This window comes from Chionomys nivalis, chromosome 7 (genome assembly GCF_950005125.1).
Source record: "Chionomys nivalis chromosome 7, mChiNiv1.1, whole genome shotgun sequence".
Classification (NCBI taxonomy): Eukaryota; Metazoa; Chordata; class Mammalia; order Rodentia; family Cricetidae; genus Chionomys; species Chionomys nivalis.
The window spans coordinates 48772630-48797483 of NC_080092.1; the positions used below are offsets into that span (position 1 = coordinate 48772630).

A 24854-nucleotide genomic window follows, 5' to 3' on the forward strand; every position below is an offset into this window, starting at 1 on the left:
ATCCAGACTCCTTCATGGCTCTAAGCACCAACGGATCAATTAGCCTGACTCTCCTCACGTCAGGCTCATCCTGTCAAAACAGCTTTATAGGCATGAGAGTACATGGGCACCTGGCTTTGAATTCTGTGATGAATGATAGAACATCCAAGCCAGAGCAACAGCGTCTGAAGCCCCGGATCCCCATCCCCTATCAAATGCCTATAAAGAACCCTAGATCATCCTCTGTCAAATTATTTATAGGTGACAAGAAATATTTCTAATTATATCCATTCACAGCCACAGTCAGTGAATATTATGCAAAGAGATTGCCAAAAATGATTTTGCCAAGTAGGTCCCAGCTAGGACAGCTGAGGTGGCTGCTGTGTTTGCAGAACGGTCTCTATAAAAGTGGAGCTGGGGTGCCTGTGTCCCGTCCTTCCTCAAACCCTTAAAGGTATGTATTCGTGGCAGAACGTATGGCTAGCTGTGCACTCCTGATGTCAGGGAATTTTCACTTAAGGGACATCTCTATGCCTACTCAAGCTTGACTGTCAACATCCCCGAGAAAGACATTGCATATAGTGTAGTTCTAGTATTTTGTGATTAAATAAAAAAGAGAAGAACATGCCCAGCATCTCTGTGTTTTTTCTTTCAACAGTATTTGCTGCCTCAAGCCTGTCTCCTTCTTCATCTGGTAACACAAAAGGTAAGAGAAATTTCTTATTACCCCCCAAAGAACAAAAGGCTCTGTCTAGTATCACATTTTAATGAGTGACTATTTTATTTTCTTGTTTATTATTGGGTATAGAAACAACTGATCTTTTAAAAACAGCTTCTCATAAAAGTTTGACTTTTCAAGCCTTTACTCAAACAGAATTTTATACAAGTTCTCTTTTACATTTTTCTGGGACTTCAATAAGAAGGCAACCCTCATTCATATTTAATGTGAACTGCTATACAATTTAACCAATAAAAGAGGCTACAAGGTAAAATAAAAAAGTATTGTTTCAGAAGTCAAAATTTCTGGATGCCAATCCAGGATTTCACTGCTTCCAGCTCCCTGGGTCAAGCCAGCTAGCTTTTACAACATGGCTTCAAACACATGTGTTGCAAGGGAATTAACACCAGACCTGGATTTAGATAACTGGGTTCCTAGCTCGCCACTGCCACTTACCACCTCTGTGATCCTGGATGACCCTTTACCTTGCTGAACCTTAGTTTCCTCATCAGTAAATCAGAAGGGCAGACTCAAGTCAGTTGCTAAGGACCCTCTGGCTCTTGCTGTCTAGAACCTAAGCCAGTGGCTGCCAAGGACTCTTCCACCAAATCAAAGTACTTGGTGGGCCCCCTCCACACACATATGCAAGAGCCGATAGACGTATGGTTAAAATCATGTGTAAAACATATAGAAGAAAGAAAACCTACTATGTATTAGATAATTGACTTAAGTGAGTTTATATTTAACATAGTAAGTAATAACAATGTAGAAAAAAAGGTAGAGACTATATTGCTTCCAAGGAAATAAATGTTACTTGTTGACACTGGAGGCAGTTTCTACTGTGTGGACAGATCCCAACACCACACACTGAGTCAGAGGCTCCTTGAAGGCTTCTGATGTAGAGGTGACCAAAGACTGCTGAGACATGAGTAGGGGGATGATGTCCTTTCTGTGTTCCAGAATCTACTGCCAAACAGCAACCATTAGGGCACAGTGTGTAGCTGATTCAAAAATTCATCATGTAAAAACATAGGAACGATGTTGTAGAATAGTGTTTGAAGAGGAAAAGCTAACTAACGTCCATGGTTTCAGTATCTGTCCCCTGAAAAGGTATCTCAGCTTCCATGTCTCACCATAAGCCTTTACCGATTCTAAGTTACTGTATGTGGGAAATTTCATATCTGACTCCAGACTGAGAAGAAGTTCACTGTGTATAGCAAAAGACCAAGACTCTTTCTGGAAAGTCTACAAAACATTGAGGTTGGTGTCATCATTGACCCTAGCAACCAACATGCCGTTCTCTGTACCACCCCCTCCTCTACTCCACAGAGGTTTTCTCTCTGGTTAGAGAGAGAATTTTGTTTTATTTTAACCAGGAATTGTCTGTTGATTTTTCTTTAAAAAAAAAAGAAAAAGTCTGTTGGTTTTGGCTTGAAGCTGCATCCTGGTTATCCGTCTCAAGAGAGAAATAAGAAACGTGATGTTTTCAAAAGGAGAAGACAGGAGAAAGAGAGAGATGCCTGAAGCCTATAAAGGTCAAGCAGAAACAGGTCGGATGCTGAAATCGTGCAGACTCAGGGCAGCGCAGAGAATATGCGGCCACTGGGAGGCTTGTTAGCATCTGGGGGCCTGTTTTTCTCAGCTAATCCTTTGAAGTTGTTTTTGCTTGGGTAACTATGACAACTTGTGCAGAGATTAAAAATGGAGAGAAGGGACTTGATGTTGACCTGGAACAAGATGATTTTTGTTATTTACTGCTTGCCTTGGGCTAATATTTTATTAATATCCATCATGCTTATTTTTTCTTTCCTTACTTAATAGTTGTCAGTTCACTGGGAGTTTGTGTGTATTAAATAGTCAACCTGAATTTAGATGTTTCTTCTTTCATACAAAAAATAGTTTTTATACTAGGTTTTAATGGTTTGTGATAAAGGAAAATGGTTAATTTTTTTTTTTTTGAGACAGAATCTCTTTGTTATGTAGCTCTGTCTGTCCTGGAAGTATGTAGACCAGGCTGGTGTCAAAGAGGTCTGCCTGCCTCTGCCTCCTAAGTGCTGTGGTTAAAGTATCACCATACTCAGCAATATTTTGATTTTTAAAAATATATTCATTAAGATGATAAGGTTAGAAAAATTGTTTTCCATTTCTTTCTATCACCCCAATGTAAAACAAACAAACAAATGGATCAGATGGGTAGGGAAAGGAAATGAGGTAAAAACAAATAAACAAAAAAGGCACAGAAGTAAAGATTCTGCATACACGTGTGTAGTAGGAGGCTGCTTGTTGGTTCCTGGCTGCCCATACTAGAAATAACCACACAGAAACTGTATTAATTAAATCACTGCTTGGCCAATCACTTAAGCATATTGCTAGCTAGCTCCTACATCTAGAATTAACCCATTCCCATTATTTTATATTTTACCATGAGACTTGTGGCCTACTGGCAAGGTTCCAGCTGGCAGCTTGCATCTTTCCCCTCCGGTGGCTACATGGCATTTCTCTGATTCTGTCTTCTTTCTCCCAGCATTCAGTTTAGTACCCCCTCCCCCCACCTAGCTCTACTCTGTCCTATCACAGGCCAGGGCATTTTCTTTATTCATTAACTAATAAAAGCAACACATATACAGAAAAACCTTCCACACTACACTTACGGTCTGACAAATGTGGTTGGATGGGTAACCATCCCTCCACACCTCTCCACTGTGGTTTACAATAGAGAAAAAAGAGCAAACACTTCAGATGTCACTAAAATTAAACTGCCAACACAGAGCTAATAGGTATTCTTGTTTTCTCTTAGCTCCCTGGCACAGTCCACAGGAGGAAGAAGAGAGTTTGCAAACAGAGCCTGTGAAGGTGAAACCCACAGGCCAGGGTTGTCATTCACGTCCACCTCTTTCCCTAGGCACACCTGGCCCTGAGCTGCCACCAATAGCCCGCAGCCATGAGTTCCGACGCCGAGATGGCCGTTTTCGGGGAGGCTGCTCCTTACCTCCGAAAGTCTGAAAAGGAGCGAATCGAGGCCCAGAACAAGCCTTTCGATGCCAAATCATCCGTGTTCGTGGTGGACCCTAAGGAGTCCTATGTGAAGGCAACAGTGCAGAGCAGGGAAGGGGGCAAGGTGACAGCCAAGACAGAAGGAGGAGCTGTGAGTAAAACCAAGAGGGTGGAAGAGAGGGAAGCAGGAACGATCTTTTTCTTCTACTTAGGGGGTATTAACTGGACCCTTCCATTCTTAACAGACTGTCACAGTCAAGGAAGACCAAGTCTTCTCCATGAACCCTCCCAAGTACGACAAGATCGAGGACATGGCCATGATGACCCACCTGCACGAACCCGCTGTGCTGTACAACCTCAAAGAGCGTTATGCAGCCTGGATGATCTACGTGAGTGTCCCTGTCATAGTTAATCAAAACCATATACTTTTTCTTGTTGAAATGCCTCATTATGTCAGTGATCCAAATTTGGGTGTCTTTGAAAACACACATGCAGAGAGCTCTCTCGTTAACTTTACTCATTGGCTATCTGGAACGTTGATACTGCATCAGATAGCTGGAGAGCCGAGGGAAGCAACCAATGAATGAAACTTCATGAGGATCAGCACTTCTTTAATTCCTCTCCCCTTGCTCACACAGCATTATTTCCAAGTTGGAGCGATGAGGTGATTTCTAATTGAGCAACTTTGTCTTTGTCCACAGACCTACTCTGGTCTCTTCTGCGTCACCGTCAACCCCTACAAGTGGCTGCCGGTGTACAACCCCGAGGTGGTGGCGGCCTACCGAGGCAAAAAGCGCCAGGAGGCCCCGCCCCACATCTTCTCCATCTCTGACAACGCCTACCAGTTCATGCTGACGGGTGAGTAGAACTATAATCACAACACCTACAAGCGCTAGAAAACACGTGCCTGAGCCATAGCAGAGGCAACGCATGGCCAGCAGCTTGAGGAGGAAATGTTTTGCATACATGTGATGATAGCAATGAACAAAGCAGAAAAGATGATTTAGAACTCGATGCACCAATTACAAAAGCATAGGGAAATTTGCTTATACCTCTGTGCTAGAAATCTAAATTTGTTGTTGCTAATTCCAGTTCAAAGTTAATCAAAACTGGGTATCGACCCCACGTCTTAATTACACCTATTGTTTCACCTCACTTAAAAAGGAAGCTTTGAAATTTCACAAGCACTATAGGGAACATGCCACGATTCTGAACTATGAACCAGGTGAATGAAGGGGCCATGAAACTGTGAAGCCAACTGCTTCGTGAATGATTCTCATCGGTAAGAGAGTGAACTGGGTCATTTCATAATCCACAGTTCTTCACATTAGTGATAACAGCAGTGTGATAATTAACACACGTCTCACACCTAGTTCTTAAGACTTGTGAAGAGAAGAGCACAGATTTAGTAGCGTCAATGCTTTCGCTTATGTGACATGTCCGTGGTTTCCCTTCACAGATCGTGAGAACCAGTCCATCCTGATTACGTACGTAAACAACATGCCTTTCTGTTTGCTGAATTTTGATTGCTCGGGCTGTGCCTCCTGCCTTATATTCTGGTTTCTCGTTTGGTCCTCACAGTGGAGAATCCGGGGCCGGGAAGACTGTGAACACGAAGCGTGTCATCCAGTACTTTGCAACAATTGCAGTCACTGGGGAGAAGAAGAAGGAGGAGGCGACTTCTGGCAAAATGCAGGTGGGCATGAACCTCTGAGGGAGGGTGGGGGAAGACAGGCTTTTCACAGTGTGGCTGTGGTGTGTCAAAACTGCAGTAACCAGAGGCCCACGGTGCTGGAGTTTAGAAAATAAACCTAGGAAGGGCTTTGCGAGGAGGGGATGAACAAGATGATATGTTAGCAAGTTAGAGGCCTGAAGCAATTTCTCTGAAGCAAAAGGGGGCCTGAGAGGCACCAAATGGAATCAAGTCATGTCACAGGCATGTCCCCCTCACCTTTGTGGGTTCCCTCCCTTTTTCTAAAGCCTTTCCTAGTGATAGGATGTGACCAAGGGAAGGCAGAGAACAGATAGGAAATTTTGTCTTAGTATATACAACTCAGATAATTCAAGCTTTATCTACCTCTTTCATTTGTCTTAAGGGGACCCTGGAAGATCAAATCATCAGTGCCAACCCCCTGCTGGAGGCCTTTGGCAACGCCAAGACTGTGAGGAACGACAACTCTTCCCGCTTTGTGAGTCTCTTGGTCACCCTGTTCATGTGAGAATCACCCCCACACATCTACATACACTGTGCTAATGTATTTTCCACGTATTTGGTCCATAGTTAATGGAATAATGTCTAGCTTTAATCAATCCTCCTTTGCCTTCTTAAGGGTAAATTCATCAGGATCCATTTCGGTGCCACAGGCAAACTGGCTTCTGCAGATATTGAAACTTGTGAGTTAATAAGCACTGGCAACTGAGAATCTTTCCTTTGGGGGCACTCATATTGAAAAAACCTTGCCCTTGATTCTTCTGTGTGAATTTCAAAGCTTAATTTTCTACTTTTGGCTTTTATTCGTGTAAAAATGTGCCCACTATGCCTTTCCAGATCTGCTGGAGAAGTCCCGAGTCACCTTCCAGCTCAAGGCTGAGAGGAGCTACCATATCTTCTACCAAATCATGTCCAATAAGAAGCCAGAGCTCATTGGTAAGGAGCATCTTGGTTTGTTCCTATCTAGAAAGCCGCCATCCTGTCTATGCTGTCCCTCTGAAGCGTGGTGATGACCAGAGTAACTCTTCACTCTCTTCCCCACACGTCCAGAAATGCTCCTGATCACCACCAACCCATACGACTTCACTTATGTCAGCCAAGGTGAAATCACAGTGCCCAGCATCGACGACCAGGAGGAACTGATGGCCACAGATGTAAGTGACAGGGAAGAGGCGCGAGCTAGCAAGGCCCTTGTCAGTACACAGTGCTCTCTTCCCATCAGCGTGAAAAGGGCCAGCAGCGAGTGGGCCAGACAGTGTTATCATTCAGGCTTTCTTACACTTGGAAAAGAAATCACAGAATATTTAAATGCCATCCTACACATGTATTTACATTTCAAATAGCTGCAATATATGTTAGGTACCTGAATGAGTAGAGAAAGGTCAGTAAAGTTCATGCCCAGGCATTTCAAGGCCAGCCAAGCCGTGACCTGTTATCAGAGAAACGTGTGGAGAAACTGGGAGCCATTGCCATTCTCATGATTCTTTCCACGGGACTGTCAACCGAGGTGGAAGGATAGGCTGGGGCCGCGCACTAAGTTAGGACAACATAGGAAAAGAAGAAATGTCCTGGGAGACTAGACAAGAAAGTGTGTGGCTAACTCACATGCTGTCCTTAGCGCCCGCATTACTCAAATGATGTTTCTATTGGCTAAGAGGGGAAGAGCTCAACTTCTAAGCCATCCAAGTGTTCGTCAGATATAAGGCAAAGTGGAACTGGGAAGCAGGGAGCCAGACCCCTAGTGTCCTGAGCGAGCTGACTACTGTGATAATTGTTACTAATTCAATTCTTTCGACAGACTGCTGTGGACATCCTGGGATTCAGCGCAGATGAAAAGGTGGCTATTTACAAGCTCACAGGTGCCGTGATGCACTATGGGAACATGAAGTTCAAGCAAAAGCAAAGGGAAGAGCAAGCTGAGCCAGATGGCACGGAAGGTAACAACCCTATTGTCACCATTGACAGGAGCCTTTTCAGAGGTGGGGACCTGGTTGTATTGTCTTTCTAATGAAAGGCAGAAGTTTTAGGGAGAGGAAATAACACATTGATAGGTTGGTAGTTTACATAATTGAGCAAATATATAGGAGCTTTATTATTTCTGTTCATTGAACTGTTCTGTTTTTCCTGTGGTGTGTGTGTGTGTGTCTGTGTGTGTCTGTGTGTGTGTGGTGTTTGTTATGGTGCTGATACTGAGCCCAGGGTGGCCATGGAAGAATGGCCATGCTTTTCAGACATAAACAAATGGGCAGAATTCACAACCTTCACCCCTTACTGTTTGTGTAAATCCGTTGTCACCAACATCATCATTTGCAATGTAGTTGTGCAAGTCTCCGTCAGTTCCACTGTTCTTGGTTCTTTCCTGCAGTGGCTGACAAGGCCGCCTATCTGACAAGTCTGAACTCTGCTGACCTGCTCAAAGCCCTGTGCTACCCCAGGGTCAAGGTCGGCAATGAGTACGTCACCAAGGGCCAAACGGTGCAGCAGGTGAGTACGATCTAAGCCCCTGATTCACCTGAACCACTGGGACTCAAATGGTCATCCCTGTATCCAGCTCAAACAACTCAACCGACCAACACTTTCCCTGAAGGTATACAACTCTGTGGGTGCCCTGGCCAAAGCCATCTATGAGAAGATGTTCCTGTGGATGGTCACCCGCATCAACCAGCAGCTGGACACCAAGCAGCCCAGGCAGTACTTCATTGGGGTCTTGGACATTGCTGGCTTTGAGATCTTTGATGTGAGTAATGAACCGGTTAGCAAACACACATTGGCAGTCACTTGACTGATCTTGCTGGAGCACTGGAAACACTCTTTACAAAATACAATCTACAAAACACACAAATTCCTGCTGAAGTGGGTCGGTGGAGGGATCTGAACACAAGGAAACGAGTGCGAATGGAAAAGAGAGAACACTACATTTGCAGGATTAGAATCTCAAAGAAGGACCATGAACACTTGTTCAAAACTGATTTTGGCTTCAAGCCCAGCACCACAGAAACACTTGTTTAGGTTACACTCAATGACTATTTCAAAGATCTCCTATTTAACGGAATTTTGCCCAATATGCAAGATTTCATATTGTTCCTTAGAAAAACATTTTGAGGATTTAACTCGATTTAGAATTATAACATCCTTTAAGAGATTATCTGAAGGCCTACCTCTTCAATATAATAACCCTAAATGTCTCAAAATTTGAAGAAAATGTATTAACTGCCTTATAGATACAAATAGGGAATTTGTGACCAATTTCCTACATTAATCTCTTCCCATAGTTCAACACCTTGGAGCAGCTGTGCATCAACTTCACCAACGAGAAACTGCAGCAGTTTTTCAACCACCACATGTTCGTGCTGGAGCAGGAGGAGTACAAGAAGGAAGGCATCGATTGGGAGTTCATCGACTTTGGGATGGACCTGGCTGCCTGCATTGAGCTCATTGAGAAGGTTTGTGTGACTTTTCCAACTTTAAAACAGGAACAACAAATTGTCTCTCTTACTATGTTTACTAACAATCCCAATTCTCGTAGAGTAATTAGTGATATCTCATGATATGCCTGTGTGTAATAGGTGTTCTCAGAATGTCATAGGTGATCTGTTACTAACAACTCTAACACATGCACATACAAAACACAGATTCACATCCTCTCTCTCTCTGGTTTTTCAAGACAGTATTTGCCTGTGTAGCCCTGGCTGTCCTAGAACTTGCTCTGTAGACCAGGCTGGCTTCAAGCTCACAGAGATCTGCCTGCCCTGCCTCCTGAGCGCTGGATTAAAGGTGTACTGCAGCACTGCTCGACCAGTTCACATTTTCAACTGTTATAATCTCACACTTCCTGAGTTTTTAATGGCATAGGGTATCACCATGTGACCCTTGCTGACCTTGGAACTCACCATGTAAAATTAGGCCAGCCTTAAACTCACAGAGATTCTCCTCCTCCATCTGTTTTCTGAGTGCTAGGATTAAAGGTACATACCATAGGCTTCTTTCTTTCTTTCTCAGTTTTATTTTTATGTGATTTAATTGGTATAGAAGAAAGGAATGAAAATACAGTTAGTCCTTTGAATAGTCAATTAATCTTGGTGTGGCTATGATGTATCCTCCCATGTATACTATATAACAAGGCAGTGCATAGATGGTTAAGATTGGAGAGTAATGTTGTATTTATCAATTCATTCCTTACTTGTGATTACTACAAAGTGAATTCACTAGACTTCTGTTTGACCTTACCCTGGGAATGAGCTCTGATTTTCCCATTAAGTAATTAAGGGAATTAGTAATTAAGGGAATCAATCCAATTAGGTGAGAGCAACAGATATATCATATTTATCTAGAACTCATTAAGCAACTTCATTGTCCAAAACTGTTGGGTTCTTGGGACTGGAGAGATGACTCAGTGGTTAAGAGCACCTGTTACTTTATCATGAAGTCTAGAGCTTTGATTCTGTATCAAGTGGTCCACAGATACCTGTAACTCCAGCATCAAGATCCTACATCTTTTTATGGTCTCCATAGGCCTCCAAGCATATACATCTCTCTCTCTCTCTCTCTCTCTCTCTCTCTCTCTCTCTCTCTCTCTCTCACACACACACACACACACACACACACACACACACACACACTGGGATTTTGTCATGGTACCAAGAAAGAAGTTATGTGTAACTTGTGAAAATAAAGTAGAAATAAGATGCAACTGCCAGCTAAGAAAATTTCAAATATTCAGATCAAAACTCATAAAATTTTGAAAAAAAAAACCCTAGGCTACACAAGTTAAGAATATATCTTAATTTGGTGATGTACTAGCTCCACTGTTTACCAAAACTACAAAACTATACAGTCCCAAGAAAAACTATTTCCTTCACTAGTATTTTAACTTCTGGATTATCAAAATGATTTTTGAGAATGAATTTGTGATTCATATCATCATCAATGCTGAATTTGCTTTCAGTCTTTCATATCAAATTTGTCTCAGAAAAATCAAACTGCTTCATGAGCAAAATCAACATATTATCAATGCTTAAGTTCATAGAGATGGGAGGTGAAGCTGGGAGTAGAAAGAGAAGATGCACTTTCTTCTTGGTGAAGCTGCATCTTTGGTCATCAGAACATAGTCTATCCTTTTCACATCTTTCCCACATCTAGATTTGTGGTGAAGGATGTTACACCTTGAGAAAGAAGTATTCAGAACACATATGAGTATATATAGTCACAGGATAAAAACTGAGCCTTGAGAGGGTACTTTTAGAATTTAATTTTACTCATTGAACACATTTGCCAGATGGTACAGATGAACTTTTAAACTAAGTCTTTCAGCAACATATATCTTATGCATTCTTCAGATGACGACTGTCATATTTTTGTTAGGAGAGGGGAGTAATAAATAGGATCTCATCTGGTTAATACATAATTCCAAATTCTTTTTTTGGAATGCCAAACACACAAACTACTGGGACACTCTTTTCTAAAGGATTCATTACTATCTTCTCTCTTTTTAATACTTAGCCAATGGGCATCTTCTCCATCCTGGAAGAGGAGTGCATGTTCCCCAAGGCAACAGACACCTCCTTCAAGAACAAGCTATATGAACAACATCTTGGAAAGTCCAACAACTTCCAGAAGCCCAAGCCTGCCAAAGGCAAGGCTGAAGCCCACTTCTCGCTGGTGCACTATGCGGGCACTGTAGACTACAACATTATTGGCTGGCTGGACAAGAACAAGGACCCCCTGAATGAGACCGTGGTGGGGCTCTACCAGAAATCTGGCTTGAAGACTCTGGCTTTCCTATTTTCTGGAGGACAAGCTGCAGAAGCAGGTAATTTTTTATAGTATCAACTCGTTCTAAGAATTACAACACAGAAATACACCATCTGTCAGAGACAATATAAGTCAGTGATTCTCACTCTGTGAAAGAATCAAATGAACACTTCACAGGGGTCACCTAAGATCATCACAGAACACAAATATTTACATTACAATTCATGACAGTAGCAAAATTACACTTCTGAAGTAGTGGTGAAAATAATTTTATGGTTGGGAGTCACTAAAACATGAGGAACTGTGTTAAGAGGCGGCAGCATTAGGAAGGTTGAGAATCACTGAAACAAATGTTGCAAAATCTACTCTGAAAGTTCAAGCCAATGTGAATGAAATGAAAGAAAGTGTATTAACAACTGTGGTACAGAGGCATCAGGAACTGTCGGTCCACAGCCTTGCTTATCAGTGAGAAAGTGGATTTAAAAGGCTCAGTGATTTGCTGCTGATTGTACCAGTCACTCTTCCACATCAAAACTACTGCTTCCATCAAGGGTCCAGCTAAATTGGAGCTAAGGAAACCCTTCATCAGGACCACAGCACTAGGTGAACAGAATGAGGTTGTATTTCCTCCCTTAAGTATCTGAAGTCCAGATGTACAAGTGTCAACATGGGGACTGAAGAAAATAGAAATTACAAGTCCCTGCTGATGAGCCAAGCTCAACTACCTAGAAGCAAGCGCGCAACTCTGCCTGTTCTAGGGGATGTGTGCACAGATAAGATCTTATTCCGCTGTCTTCTGGGCATATCCTGCAGGAAGCGAAGCAGACAGTGCCGATCTGGATGGAGTCAGGGAGTCTCATCACTGACCCATATCTTCCAAGTTGTGCACAACTTTGTTTTTCCCTGGGTCTCTATAACCATGCCAGTGACTACTGTCTCTTCATCTAGAATTAAGGTAGATGAATTCGGGAAGGCAGACAGGGAATGAGTGCCACAGACTCCAGAGGAAACATGGCCATCCTGTTGCTGGTGCACACAAGAGGACTCAAAGGCTGCAGTGAGCAATCTCCATTTTTCCTTTCTGTTTTTCAGACGGTGGTGGCGGTGGAAAGAAAGGTGGCAAGAAGAAGGGTTCATCTTTCCAGACGGTGTCCGCTCTTTTCAGGGTACAGTATAATCTTACACTTAGAAGATAATTAAACTGTAGTTAATGAGAGATTTTAAAGGATGCTTACGGTAAAAGTCGGGGGAAAGTAGTATTATATTTTTTCAATCTGAAAAATACTTCAGGAAATTTGTAACGGAGCGAAGACATGAGATATTTCCCCATGTTTCAAATATAAGAGATTTGGTGGTAAAGAGATTTTACATAAAATCAAGCCCTCATTAAAAAGTGCCCACTGTGTTCGAGACATCTACTCCATATGATCAAAGTCTCAATACAAAAGTTTTCTGATTGGCAGGGTTTGAGAAAAACAATATGAAATGGACTATTTTTGTATGACCAGGAATGTTCTAGAAATGCACCTTTCAGACATAGGCTTCTTCTTGGTCATCATGATTGGTTTGAGATAGCTCATTAGAATGTGATAGAAAAAAAATACAGCTACAAGTTATTCTAAATGTCTCCGTACGGTTTTATAGGAGAATTTAAATAAGCTGATGACCAACTTGAGGAGCACCCACCCCCACTTTGTCCGCTGTCTCATTCCCAATGAAACTAAGACTCCTGGTAAGACACTTCTCATGCGCAGAGCATCCTCAGTGTGGCTTCTCTTTAGATGGCTGTAGAGCTGTATTCCCCTTTGCAGGGGCCATGGAGCACGAACTGGTCCTGCACCAGCTGAGGTGCAACGGTGTGCTGGAAGGCATCCGCATCTGCCGGAAGGGCTTCCCCAGCAGGATCCTCTACGCAGACTTCAAGCAGAGGTTTGTTTCACATCTTCCGATGTTTTATGTAGAGCAGTGTTAAATTTTAAATGTCATTTGTTTTGCCATTTTTTGACTGACCCATCTTTTCAAGAGTAGCTACTACTGTTCTATCTTTTATTTCTTGGTGAAGAAAAGTAATGTTTTAAATTTGCTTTCCATTTCACCAGATACAAAGTTCTGAATGCAAGTGCTATCCCAGAAGGTCAATTCATAGACAGCAAGAAGGCTTCTGAGAAGCTTCTAGGCTCTATTGACATCGACCACACCCAGTACAAATTTGGCCACACCAAGGTACCACCAGTCCAAATTGATGACAGATATTTAGTACTTTCAGAGTTTCTGCTTGGGTGGCCATAACAAGTCTCACTGTTCTCTGCCAAGGTTTTCTTTAAAGCTGGCCTGTTGGGAACTCTAGAGGAGATGCGAGATGATAAGTTGGCTCAGCTCATCACGCGCACTCAAGCCATGTGCAGAGGGTATTTGATGAGGGTGGAGTTCAAAAAGATGATGGAGAGGAGGTGAGGAACAAAGCTTGTTTGCCTTTCCCGCCGCCTTCACCACTGAACTCAGTGCAACTCTGATGGTCACTTGACACATTCATGCCCATTTGGACCTCTTTTTCTCCTTTCGCAGAGAGTCCATCTTCTGCATCCAGTACAACGTCCGCGCCTTCATGAATGTGAAGCACTGGCCCTGGATGAAGCTGTATTTCAAGATCAAACCTCTCCTAAAGAGCGCAGAGACCGAGAAGGAGATGGCCAACATGAAGGAAGATTTTGAGAAGGCCAAAGAGGATCTGGCTAAGTCAGAGGCCAAAAGGAAGGAACTGGAAGAAAAGATGGTAGCTCTGATGCAAGAAAAAAATGACCTGCAGCTCCAGGTTCAAGCTGTGAGTACCAGATGTGGCACACAGATCTTTCATATTGCCTAATCAGGATGTAGCTGAGGAAGAGCAATTCCAGGCTTCAGAGTAAACTATTTCTATCCAGGAATCTGCTGTGATTTCCTGCCTTTCAAAAACACTAAGATTCAGACCCAAAGAAACAACAGCTGCAATGCCACACCCATGATGCTTATGTTCATATGTGCATCCTATGTACAAACATCCATGATGCTGATGTTCATATATGCATCCTACACATGCACATCCATGATGTTCATATGTGCATCCTATGTACAAACATCCATGATGCTTATGCTCATTTGTGCATCCTACACATACACATCCATGATGCTGATGTTCATATGTGCATCCTACACACAAATATCCATGATGCTTATGTCCATATGTGCATTCTACAAACAAACATCCATGATGCTTATGTTCATTTGTACATCCTTCACATACACATCCATGATGCTGATGTTCATATGTGTTTTCTATACATGCACATCCATGATGTTTGTTTATATGTGCATCCTACACACACACACGACGTTTATGTTCATATTTGTATCCTACACACACATACATGATGCTTAAGTTATAGGTGCTTCCTACACATGCACATCCATGATGTTTATGTTTATGTGTGCATCCTACATACACACATGATACTTATGTTCATATGTGTATCCTATACACACATTCATGATGCTTGTGTTCATTTGTATTTCTTTCACAGTCTGGTCACTAGTGAATAAAGTCAAGAAAATATCTTTAGGCATTTTCCTTTCTATATGGAGCATCTCTTATGCTAGAATATTCTCTTTCATAAGTATTGTTGAATACTAACTAGATAATGCATTGTTTTTATCAGAGCAAAAAAAAAAAGGGTAATTTAAGCCCTTAGTTGAATGTGGAAAAAAACTGAACCCGAGAATTAGTAAATTGCTTTTCCAAAAGGACTGAGGGCTAGTAGATTATATATTTTTGCAACAAAACCACTTTTTCCTGATTTTACCTTCTACACATGGATACTTATGGAATGTGTTACTCTGTTTGATCAGCAGATAAAGATATTTGCATTTTGTCTATTTAATTTTTTTTAAAGTTGGCAAATGAATGGCCTATCCACTGAGCAGCTGGTAGTCATCCATGAGTGTGTATTTGCAGATAGAGCCCATACAAATGGAAAGTCACTATTCCTCCCCTCAGGAAGCAGATGGCTTGGCTGATGCAGAGGAAAGATGCGACCAGCTGATCAAAACCAAAATCCAGCTGGAGGCCAAGATCAAGGAGCTAACTGAGAGAGCCGAGGATGAGGAGGAGATCAACGCCGAACTGACGGCCAAGAAGAGGAAACTGGAGGACGAGTGCTCAGAGCTGAAGAAAGACATCGATGACCTTGAGCTGACCCTGGCCAAGGTGGAGAAGGAGAAGCACGCCACAGAGAACAAGGTGCAGTTATTATTCACTTTAAAGCATTCACAAGTATTCATTTAGTACTGAACCTTAAATCTTAAAATTCCAGAACATAAAAGATAAAGTTACAACCATAACATGGTTTTGTGTTCACCTTTATCTCCCATTGTATTCAGTCATGCAGCCTGCATAGGCTTCTGGCTGCTCTTCTCCCTGTCAGGCTAATGTTGTCCTAAGAAGTTACACTCTCATGTACTTTATCAAGATGACACATTTTCATCAGCTTTCCTACCATCTCTTCAAATCTAAAGGTGAAAAACCTCACGGAGGAGATGGCAGGCCTGGACGAAAATATCGCCAAGCTGACCAAGGAGAAGAAGGCCCTCCAAGAGGCCCACCAGCAGACCCTGGATGACCTGCAGGCAGAGGAGGACAAAGTCAACACCCTGACCAAAGCCAAAACCAAGCTTGAACAGCAAGTGGATGATGTGAGTATGGAAGATAAGCTTTCTCCTAAAAAGGGATGAAAGAAACGGTGGGGAGACGAAGCCATCAGTGATCTCCAGGAGCCTTTGAAATTCAGACTTGGAGTCTTCATGCTGTTTGTTTTCTTTTGAGATTTTTCTTGAGCATATGACTAACGTCATATGGGTCAATGCTTGAGAACCTAATCAAAATCCTTTACCATTTAGCTTGAAGGATCACTGGAGCAGGAAAAGAAGCTTCGGATGGACCTAGAAAGGGCAAAGAGGAAGCTAGAGGGGGACCTCAAATTGGCCCAAGAATCCACAATGGACATAGAAAATGATAAACAGCAACTTGATGAGAAACTCAAAAAGTAAGTTTGATAGAATTCAGGGCTGATTTCTCACTGTGTCAGCACAGATGCAACATGTATTTAAATGTTTCTCAATTATTGCTTAATGACACATGGGGTAAAAAAAAAACAATGACAACTTTGGTTTTTCATTTAATTAACATGGCACTTTGCGGACTTGCAAAATAAGTACTTCTCTCTCTTTTAAAGCCAGCAGTATGAAAAATTTCAATTATACAGAGATAGGGCTGTGGGTAAAACTGACCATAAGCTAATGTGTTGCTGTTAAATTAGGAAAGAGTTTGAGATGAGCAATCTGCAGAGCAAGATTGAAGATGAGCAGGCCCTTGGCATGCAGCTGCAGAAGAAGATCAAGGAACTGCAGGTAAGTCAATGGCTTCCATCAGTTTAACTCATCAGGAAAAACATGACTGACTCAAGAATCTGAATCTGTACTTCCTGCCACCCCCAGGCCCGCATCGAGGAGCTGGAGGAGGAAATCGAGGCAGAGAGGGCCTCCAGGGCCAAAGCAGAGAAGCAGCGCTCTGACCTCTCCCGGGAACTGGAGGAGATCAGCGAGAGGCTGGAAGAAGCTGGCGGAGCCACTTCTGCCCAGATCGAGATGAACAAGAAGAGAGAGGCTGAGTTCCAGAAGATGCGCAGGGACCTGGAGGAGGCCACTCTGCAGCATGAAGCTACAGCAGCTGCTCTTCGGAAGAAGCATGCGGACAGTGTGGCTGAGCTTGGGGAGCAGATCGACAATCTGCAGCGGGTCAAGCAGAAGCTGGAGAAGGAGAAGAGCGAGCTGAAGATGGAGATTGATGACCTCGCTAGTAACATGGAGACTGTCTCCAAAGCTAAGGTCTTTCCTAACTTCTTGATTTATCTGAAATACTTGAAAGTGACTATATACTGTATGTGACTCTAGCCAGCCACATTGCATGCAATCTGAGATTTTTCTGATTGACATCGCTGTATTGAATGGATTTCCTCAAGTGTACACAACTTATTTTTCAAAATCACCTTAAACTTTGTTGCTATGGCCACAACAGTAATAATGCAATGACAAGGAAAAGTCCCCTCCTCATGATGTGGGCCATAAATAATGTCCATGTTTCCCCAAAGAGAGGAGCCCAGTTTTGATGCTCACATATTCACTTAGTCAGTAACCTAAGTTCCTCCGCTGCTTCCCCAACACTGAGTGAGGCTTTGACAGCAGCATAAATAAGATTCTGTGCCTGTCATAAACAGTTACAGATCTCTAAATCTCAGCCTTCTGAGTAGACATGTGTCACCTTGCCCTGCTTCCCGCCACAGGGGAACCTTGAGAAGATGTGCCGCACCCTGGAGGATCAGCTGAGTGAAGTGAAGACGAAGGAGGAGGAGCAGCAGCGCTTGATCAATGAGCTGTCGACCCAGAAGGCGCGCTTACACACAGAGTCAGGTCAGTCCGTGAGCGCTGCTGCCTTTGGAATAGCAAGCAGGGAAGGTCGGGCCCCTTTGGGAAGCAAGACACGTGCCTTGTACAATGTGTGCACCTTTATGGCTTCTTACTCCTTCACCTTTAGGATCTAAGATGGTTACAAAACCATGAGTCAAAGCTCTAACCAAAGGGGCAAAATGTATCTCTTGGGCTTAGAAGAGTTTTGTTCCCTCAACCCTAAAATACCAAAGGGAGCAGTGCACTAACACTCTGGAGATATTGTTCGCACTGTGTGAAATAAGGAGGGTCCAAGGCTATCCCGCCTCACTCATGGCTGAGACAAAAGAATTCAATTGTTCATGTTTTCTCTCTCAGGTGAGTATTCCCGACAGCTGGATGAAAAAGATGCTATGGTTTCCCAGCTCTCCAGAGGCAAACAAGCATTTACACAACAAATTGAGGAACTAAAGAGGCAGCTAGAGGAGGAGACAAAGGTGAGAGCCCTGAGTTGATGCTTTCATTCGTGGGACTGGGCAACCTGACACACTACTAACTCCACAAAGAGGCTATCAGCAACCAGAATACAAACCTACACCACACAATTTGGGTTTTTTTTAGGCCAAGAACGCGCTGGCCCATGCCCTGCAGTCAGCCCGCCATGACTGTGACCTGCTGCGGGAACAGTATGAGGAAGAGCAGGAGGCCAAGGCTGAGCTGCAGAGGGCCATGTCCAAGGCCAACAGCGAGGTGGCCCAGTGGAGGACAAAATATGAGACGGACGCCATCCAGCGCACGGAGGAGCTGGAGGAAGCCAAGTATGGGTTTCAATGAGTTAGACAGAAAGAAACCAAAGCAAAGGAAAAGTGAAGGGAAAATGGAAAGAATATTCATGCAGCAAAGAACCATGAAATAATTTCACAATTTCCATATCTGTATAATTAAGAGGACCATCTGCATAATGTCTAGGCTCCCATTCAATCACAACATTATTGAGCAAATGTATCCTCTATGGAGCTGTCAGGGTTAATTCAGCTTTAGAGCCCTCCCCCTTCCTCCTTCTCTCTGGTTTTGTAGATACGTTTGATAACTCTTGAGATGGAAAAGAACTCACCTGGGAAATCAGAGTTCTGAAAGGGATAAAATGGACTCGAAGAAGTAATCCTGGGAAAACCTGTGGGCACACAGAAATAAAAGATCTTAGGGGGAAACACTTTCCTAATCAGCAGCTAGGCAGAATTTATTGTGGTAATCGATTCTTCTCTTGGCCACTCACACTGACCACCTCCTCAGGAAGAAGCTGGCTCAGCGTCTCCAGGATGCTGAGGAGCACGTGGAAGCCGTGAATTCCAAGTGTGCTTCTCTTGAAAAGACGAAGCAGCGGCTCCAGAATGAAGTGGAAGACCTCATGATTGACGTGGAGCGTTCCAATGCTGCCTGCGCTGCCCTTGATAAGAAGCAAAGGAACTTCGACAAGGTGGTCCACGTGATCCGTGAAGTGTACCCCCTGGGGGAAAGGGTGTTATGGCTGGGTTCAGAGTTTAACTAATGTTGTGCATGTAGGTCCTAGCCGAATGGAAACAGAAGTATGAGGAAACTCAGGCTGAGCTCGAAGCCTCCCAGAAGGAGTCCCGTTCTCTCAGCACTGAGCTGTTCAAGGTGAAGAACGCTTACGAGGAGTCTCTGGATCAACTTGAGACTCTGAAGAGAGAAAACAAGAATCTGCAACGTGAGTCCCAACCTTCTAGATCCTCCTTAGCTCTGGCTGGACCCTCCCATATTGCTCACCTTCCCGATCCTCCTTAGCCCTGGCTGGACCCTCTTGTGTTGCTCACCTTCCCAATCTTACTTAGCCCTGGCTGGACCCTCCCATGTCGCCACCATTCCCACCTCTTCCTCTCGTCTGTTTTTCCACAGAGGAGATTTCTGACCTCACTGAGCAGATCGCAGAGGGAGGGAAGCATATCCATGAGCTGGAGAAAATAAAGAAGCAGATTGATCAGGAAAAGAGTGAACTACAGGCTTCTCTAGAGGAAGCAGAGGTACGCACCTTGTTTGCTCAGCTGTCCATTATAAACAGACTAAAAAGAGAATGACAGATGAGTCTACCATTTTGTGGGCTTTCAGGGGACAATGCTCGTCATCAAGGAAAAATCTGGCATATATACATCACAAGTGCAGAATTGGTGCTCTAAATGGAGATGTGTGAAAGTCTGGGGAGGGGGGCTCAATGGCTCTCTGAGAAGTCACCATAGCGAGGTCACCAAAATGTCACTTTTATTAAAGGCATCTCTTGAACATGAAGAGGGCAAAATTCTACGCATCCAGCTTGAGTTGAATCAGGTGAAATCTGAGATTGACCGCAAAATTGCTGAAAAAGATGAAGAAATAGATCAGCTGAAGAGAAACCACCTCAGAGTCGTGGAGTCCATGCAGAGCACACTGGACGCAGAAATCAGGAGCAGGAACGATGCCCTGAGGATTAAGAAGAAGATGGAGGGAGACCTGAATGAGATGGAAATCCAGCTGAACCATGCCAACCGCCAGGCTGCGGAGGCAATCAGGAACCTCCGGAACACACAAGGAATGCTGAAGGTACCTTGGGGGTGAACCCACATTGTGGTGGCAGGCCAGGTGTTACTGTAGAGCTAAAGTCTTAAAATTTTAGGAAATTTACAGATCATAAATCATCAAAGCAATGTGGTAGCAAGATAAAAATTTGTATGTTGGGAAGACGCTAAATTCTGTCTGAAAGGTACAAGAGAGAATTTGCTTTGTCATCTGAGACAAAATGAGTGGTAAAAGTGTAGAGACAGACTGATGACAATTTAGCCTTCCAAGTACAAGGACTGTAGGCATGACCCACCAGCTCTGGCTCCTGGACTTCCTTCTTAAATATGTAAAATAATGTAATCAGGTTAACTGATTTTTTTTTTTTTTTGGTTTTTCGAGGCAGAGTTTCTCTGTGGTTTTGGAGCCTGTCCTGGAACTAGCTCTTGTAGACCAGGCTGGTCTCGAACTCACAGAGATCCGCCTGCCTCTGCCTCCCAAGTGCTGGGATTAAAGGCGTGCGCCACCACTGCCCGGCAGGTTAACTGATTTTTAAGGATACTTTTCTGATACAAAATTTCATAGATTTATCCATGATTGTTTTATGATTTGGGATCTGAACTAAAACATCATGTCATTAATGGTATTTGTAGATGTTCCTATTGAATCAGGCTCTGAGTTAGTAAGATTCAGGTGTGAGCGTGATATTAAATCCGAATCTACTTTAACTGGAACACAAGTCAGAGCTTCTCTTATTTTTGTGCAGGACACCCAGCTGCACCTGGATGATGCTCTCAGAGGCCAGGATGACCTTAAAGAGCAGCTGGCTATGGTTGAGCGCAGAGCCAACCTAATGCAGGCTGAGATCGAGGAGCTGCGGGCATCCCTGGAGCAAACAGAGAGGAGCAGGAGAGTGGCCGAGCAGGAGCTTCTGGATGCCAGTGAGCGGGTGCAGCTGCTGCACACTCAGGTGGGTTTCGGACCAGGCTTATCAAATGCCTTCCCTAAAGCTAAAGGCAGTCTGCAGGGATGTTCATGAGATGTATAAGTAATGTTAGCCATTGTAGCACAGATAATAAAAACCCAGAGACAGATATTGGGGTTCAAGCTGAAACATCAGAGAAGTAAAAAGATCAACCAATAGAGAGCACTTACTTCTACAAAATCTTCAGACTGAAAAAAGATTGAGTTCCTGTCTCATCTCACCTTATATCCCTCTCTAGTGCTGGGATTAAAGGTATGCACCACCACAGCCTGGCCTCTGTGGCTAACTAGTATGGCTGTTGGGATTAAAGGTGTGTGCCACCACTGCCTGGCCTGTATCACTGACTAGTATGGCTGAGTTTTCTCTCTGATCTTCAGGTAAGCTTTATTTATTAAATCATAAACAAAATATCACTATAGGCAAGGATACCTTCCGAGGGTTTAGGGAAATGCACAGAACGATCTAAGTATGTACTGAGACATAGACAGTTCACAAGTCCACTCAAAGGCTGGTGGACTTGTGGACTTGGAAAGATCTGGAGCTTAGAGCTTATATAAAGAAGCACAGAAGACCACCCATGAGTAACGCATACAACACTGGTGGCCGTCTTATCTTTTGAAACTCTACACAGCAAACAAACAGTAAAAAAATATAAAATTAATAACTCATCACTATATTTATTATCACGTGTGTACCTAAAATTAACCTCTCAGGATCTATAAAGAGTTCTTGGGTTCAAATTCCTGGAGCCATATTAGTGCTAGCTACCACTTGTGTTCTACAGTGCATTTGTTAAGTAAATGTTGGCTTTTTTTGCAAAAAAGTATACAAAAAAACATTCAAAAGGGTAAGCAAAAGTGTTATTAACGGTTGTCTCTGGTTACTGAGCATGTATTACTTTTGCCTTTTGCTAATTTGCATGCCCTCTACTTTTTAAATCATAAACCTATGTAACAGACTATTTTGAACACTGTAATTACCTAAAATCAGCAATGATGAAAAAGTTCAAATCAATATTATAATTTTTAAAATCAAATTAATTAATATGTAACACTTTTCTTACTAATTATGACTATCTAGAATTAGCTCTTTCAAAAACTGTTAACTTTCCAAAAGCATGAGTATTCATGATTGGCCCACCTTTTGTACCAATGAGAATGGTATTTATGAACTTATGATATAGATAGAGTCAACCAATATGGATGAGCAGCTAAAACTGCTAAGTTATTTTCATCAGCTGTGTGCTACACAGCAGTTTGGAGCTGGAAGATTTTACTCTGTGTTTTTATAAGTATCCATGGATAACAAGGAAATCCCTTTGGCACAAGAGATTAAATTTTACATGGAATCATTTATGTTTTAGGACCAGGGATATAGGTAGAAAAAACCACAAACTTGGAAATGACTTCTAATTTTGTTTTTATTCTGAACATTTCTAATTATCAGCAATTTAGGTATTATTAACTAGTTATAAATGTTATTAAATGTAGATTTTCTTTTTTTTAAAATTGCAACAGAACACCAGCCTTATCAACACCAAGAAGAAGCTGGAGACAGACATTTCCCAAATCCAGGGCGAGATGGAGGACATCGTCCAGGAAGCCCGCAACGCAGAAGAGAAGGCCAAGAAAGCCATCACTGATGTGAGCAGAGGGCAAGATGGAGGTGTCAAACCTGAATCCCACTGGGCCTTGACAGCCCTTACCCAACTCTGTTTTATCACCCACCAGGCCGCCATGATGGCAGAGGAGCTGAAGAAGGAGCAGGACACCAGCGCCCACCTGGAGCGGATGAAGAAGAACATGGAACAGACGGTGAAGGACCTGCAGCACCGTCTAGACGAGGCTGAGCAGCTGGCACTGAAGGGTGGCAAGAAGCAGATCCAGAAACTGGAGGCCAGGGTGGGTGCTGGCCTGTTCTTTCCACTCCCACCCTGTGTGTGCGAACAGCTGCAGGCAAACTGTTAACCATGCTTTCCTTTCCACTGGCAAATTGTTACCCATGCTCTTCTCTTCCAGGTGAGAGAGCTGGAAAATGAGGTGGAAAACGAGCAGAAGCGCAATGTTGAAGCCGTCAAGGGTCTTCGCAAGCACGAGAGAAGAGTGAAGGAGCTCACTTACCAGGTGACTGGCCTTCCATTCTCAGCCAGGCCCCCTGTGTCTGGGAAAATAAAGATGGAAGGATAGTGTCAGCTGACAACACTCTGTTTGCTGGGTCTTTCAGACTGAGGAGGACCGCAAGAATGTGCTCAGGCTGCAGGACTTGGTGGACAAGCTACAGACTAAAGTGAAGGCCTACAAGAGACAAGCTGAGGAAGCGGTGAGTATCTCCACAGAAAAGGAGTCCTCCAAAACCATGTCCCGTTCTGTGAAGGACCAAGTCCCTCTCATTCAAGGGACTTTCTTCTAAGGCAATGAACAGGCCAGCAGCCCCAAATTAAGTGGGAAAATGAATATTTATTTGGAAAACCAAGATTTTGCTACAAATTATCAGAGCTTTAGACATTCTAGTTCATTTCTCTGAGACTGCATCAAGTAACGCTTCAAAGGAGTTAACACAGAAATGCTTCGCCACTGCCCTATTCTTACTACCTAGAACATTCCAAAACCCCAGCATTCATAGGGACTATGCAAAAGAGGGCCTGAATTATTCTAAGCCTTCCCTAACATTAGGATTAAATCCAGTTCTGAACTTTAAAAAGCATTCATCTTTCTCATTGCGTAAGTGCTTTGCTCTTCCTTGGGGCTCTCTGTACCCAATATCACTGCTGTGCCCTCGCTTTAAAGTTTGGTTTGCAGAAACAAGACTGAATAACATCCCCGCTTCTGTGGCCTCTGTATAGTCAGTCACCCAAGCATCCCCAGCTTGGAAAGGAGTCAAGTGAAAGAGACTAAGGAACGGGGTTGTAAGCATTCATGTTCATGTAGTCAAATCCATGGGAGGTTCTGCCCGAAATAAGAATGCCACCAAATGACAGGACCTTTTACTTTCCCATTCAGGAAGCAAATCCTGTAGCTTCTTTTAGCAACAAGGGAAATTAGCGATCAGGAAATGTCAACTCTTGTTCTTTCCGATGTATTCCCATTCACAGGAGGAACAATCCAATGTCAACCTGGCCAAGTTCCGCAAGATCCAACATGAGCTGGAGGAGGCTGAGGAGCGGGCCGACATTGCTGAGTCCCAGGTCAACAAGCTGCGGGTGAAGAGCCGAGAGGTCCACACCAAAGTCATAAGTGAAGAGTAATGCATTCTTCTGTTGAAAGGTGACAGAAGAAATCACAAAATGTGACGTTCTTTGTCACTATCCTGTATATCAACTAAATAAAATCTGCAGATAATTTTGCAATCAAAAGGTTCATTTGTCTTTTAATGATAAACTCCAGGATGTTTTGGAGACCAACTTATTTCTTAGACATTTGTTGGGTACCTACTATGTGCAGAGACAGGAATACCACTCAACCAACTTTACTGACCATTGAGTACGTGTCTGGTACAAATTGGTCACCAAGGAAATGAGTTATCCCTGTCTTTGAGGAACTCATCTGAGAGGGTGGGGGACAAATACTTCAGACAGATGTGCAAGGGTATACATACACAGACAGAGGACTAAAGATAACGTATGGCAAGGATATAAGGTGATATCCAGGAGTTCACAGACACATCTCAGAGGAGAGTGTGAGCTCCTTCCTCAG

General features: G+C 43.2%; 1 protein-coding gene across 1 annotated transcript; it reads left to right on the forward strand.

Annotated features, from left to right (window-relative positions):
* Positions 1–613: 613 nt before the first annotated feature.
* On the forward strand, positions 614–24509 carry Myh4 (myosin heavy chain 4). Its single transcript, XM_057773919.1, has 39 exons — positions 614–685; positions 3600–3842; positions 3937–4080; positions 4393–4549; positions 5151–5178; positions 5273–5387; positions 5788–5880; positions 6022–6085; positions 6240–6338; positions 6453–6556; positions 7201–7339; positions 7768–7886; positions 7990–8139; positions 8675–8845; positions 10902–11211; positions 12246–12319; positions 12798–12885; positions 12965–13082; positions 13253–13376; positions 13467–13603; positions 13719–13974; positions 15184–15426; positions 15702–15878; positions 16083–16228; positions 16502–16592; positions 16680–17069; positions 17525–17651; positions 18006–18124; positions 18249–18445; positions 18921–19104; positions 19191–19356; positions 19545–19669; positions 19914–20222; positions 20944–21147; positions 22680–22805; positions 22893–23063; positions 23181–23285; positions 23386–23481; positions 24254–24509. Exons 2-39 carry the CDS (start codon positions 3639–3641, stop codon positions 24404–24406), a joined length of 5823 nt encoding a protein of 1940 aa, XP_057629902.1. The 5' UTR covers positions 614–685; positions 3600–3638; the 3' UTR covers positions 24407–24509.
* Positions 24510–24854: the final 345 nt, after the last annotated feature.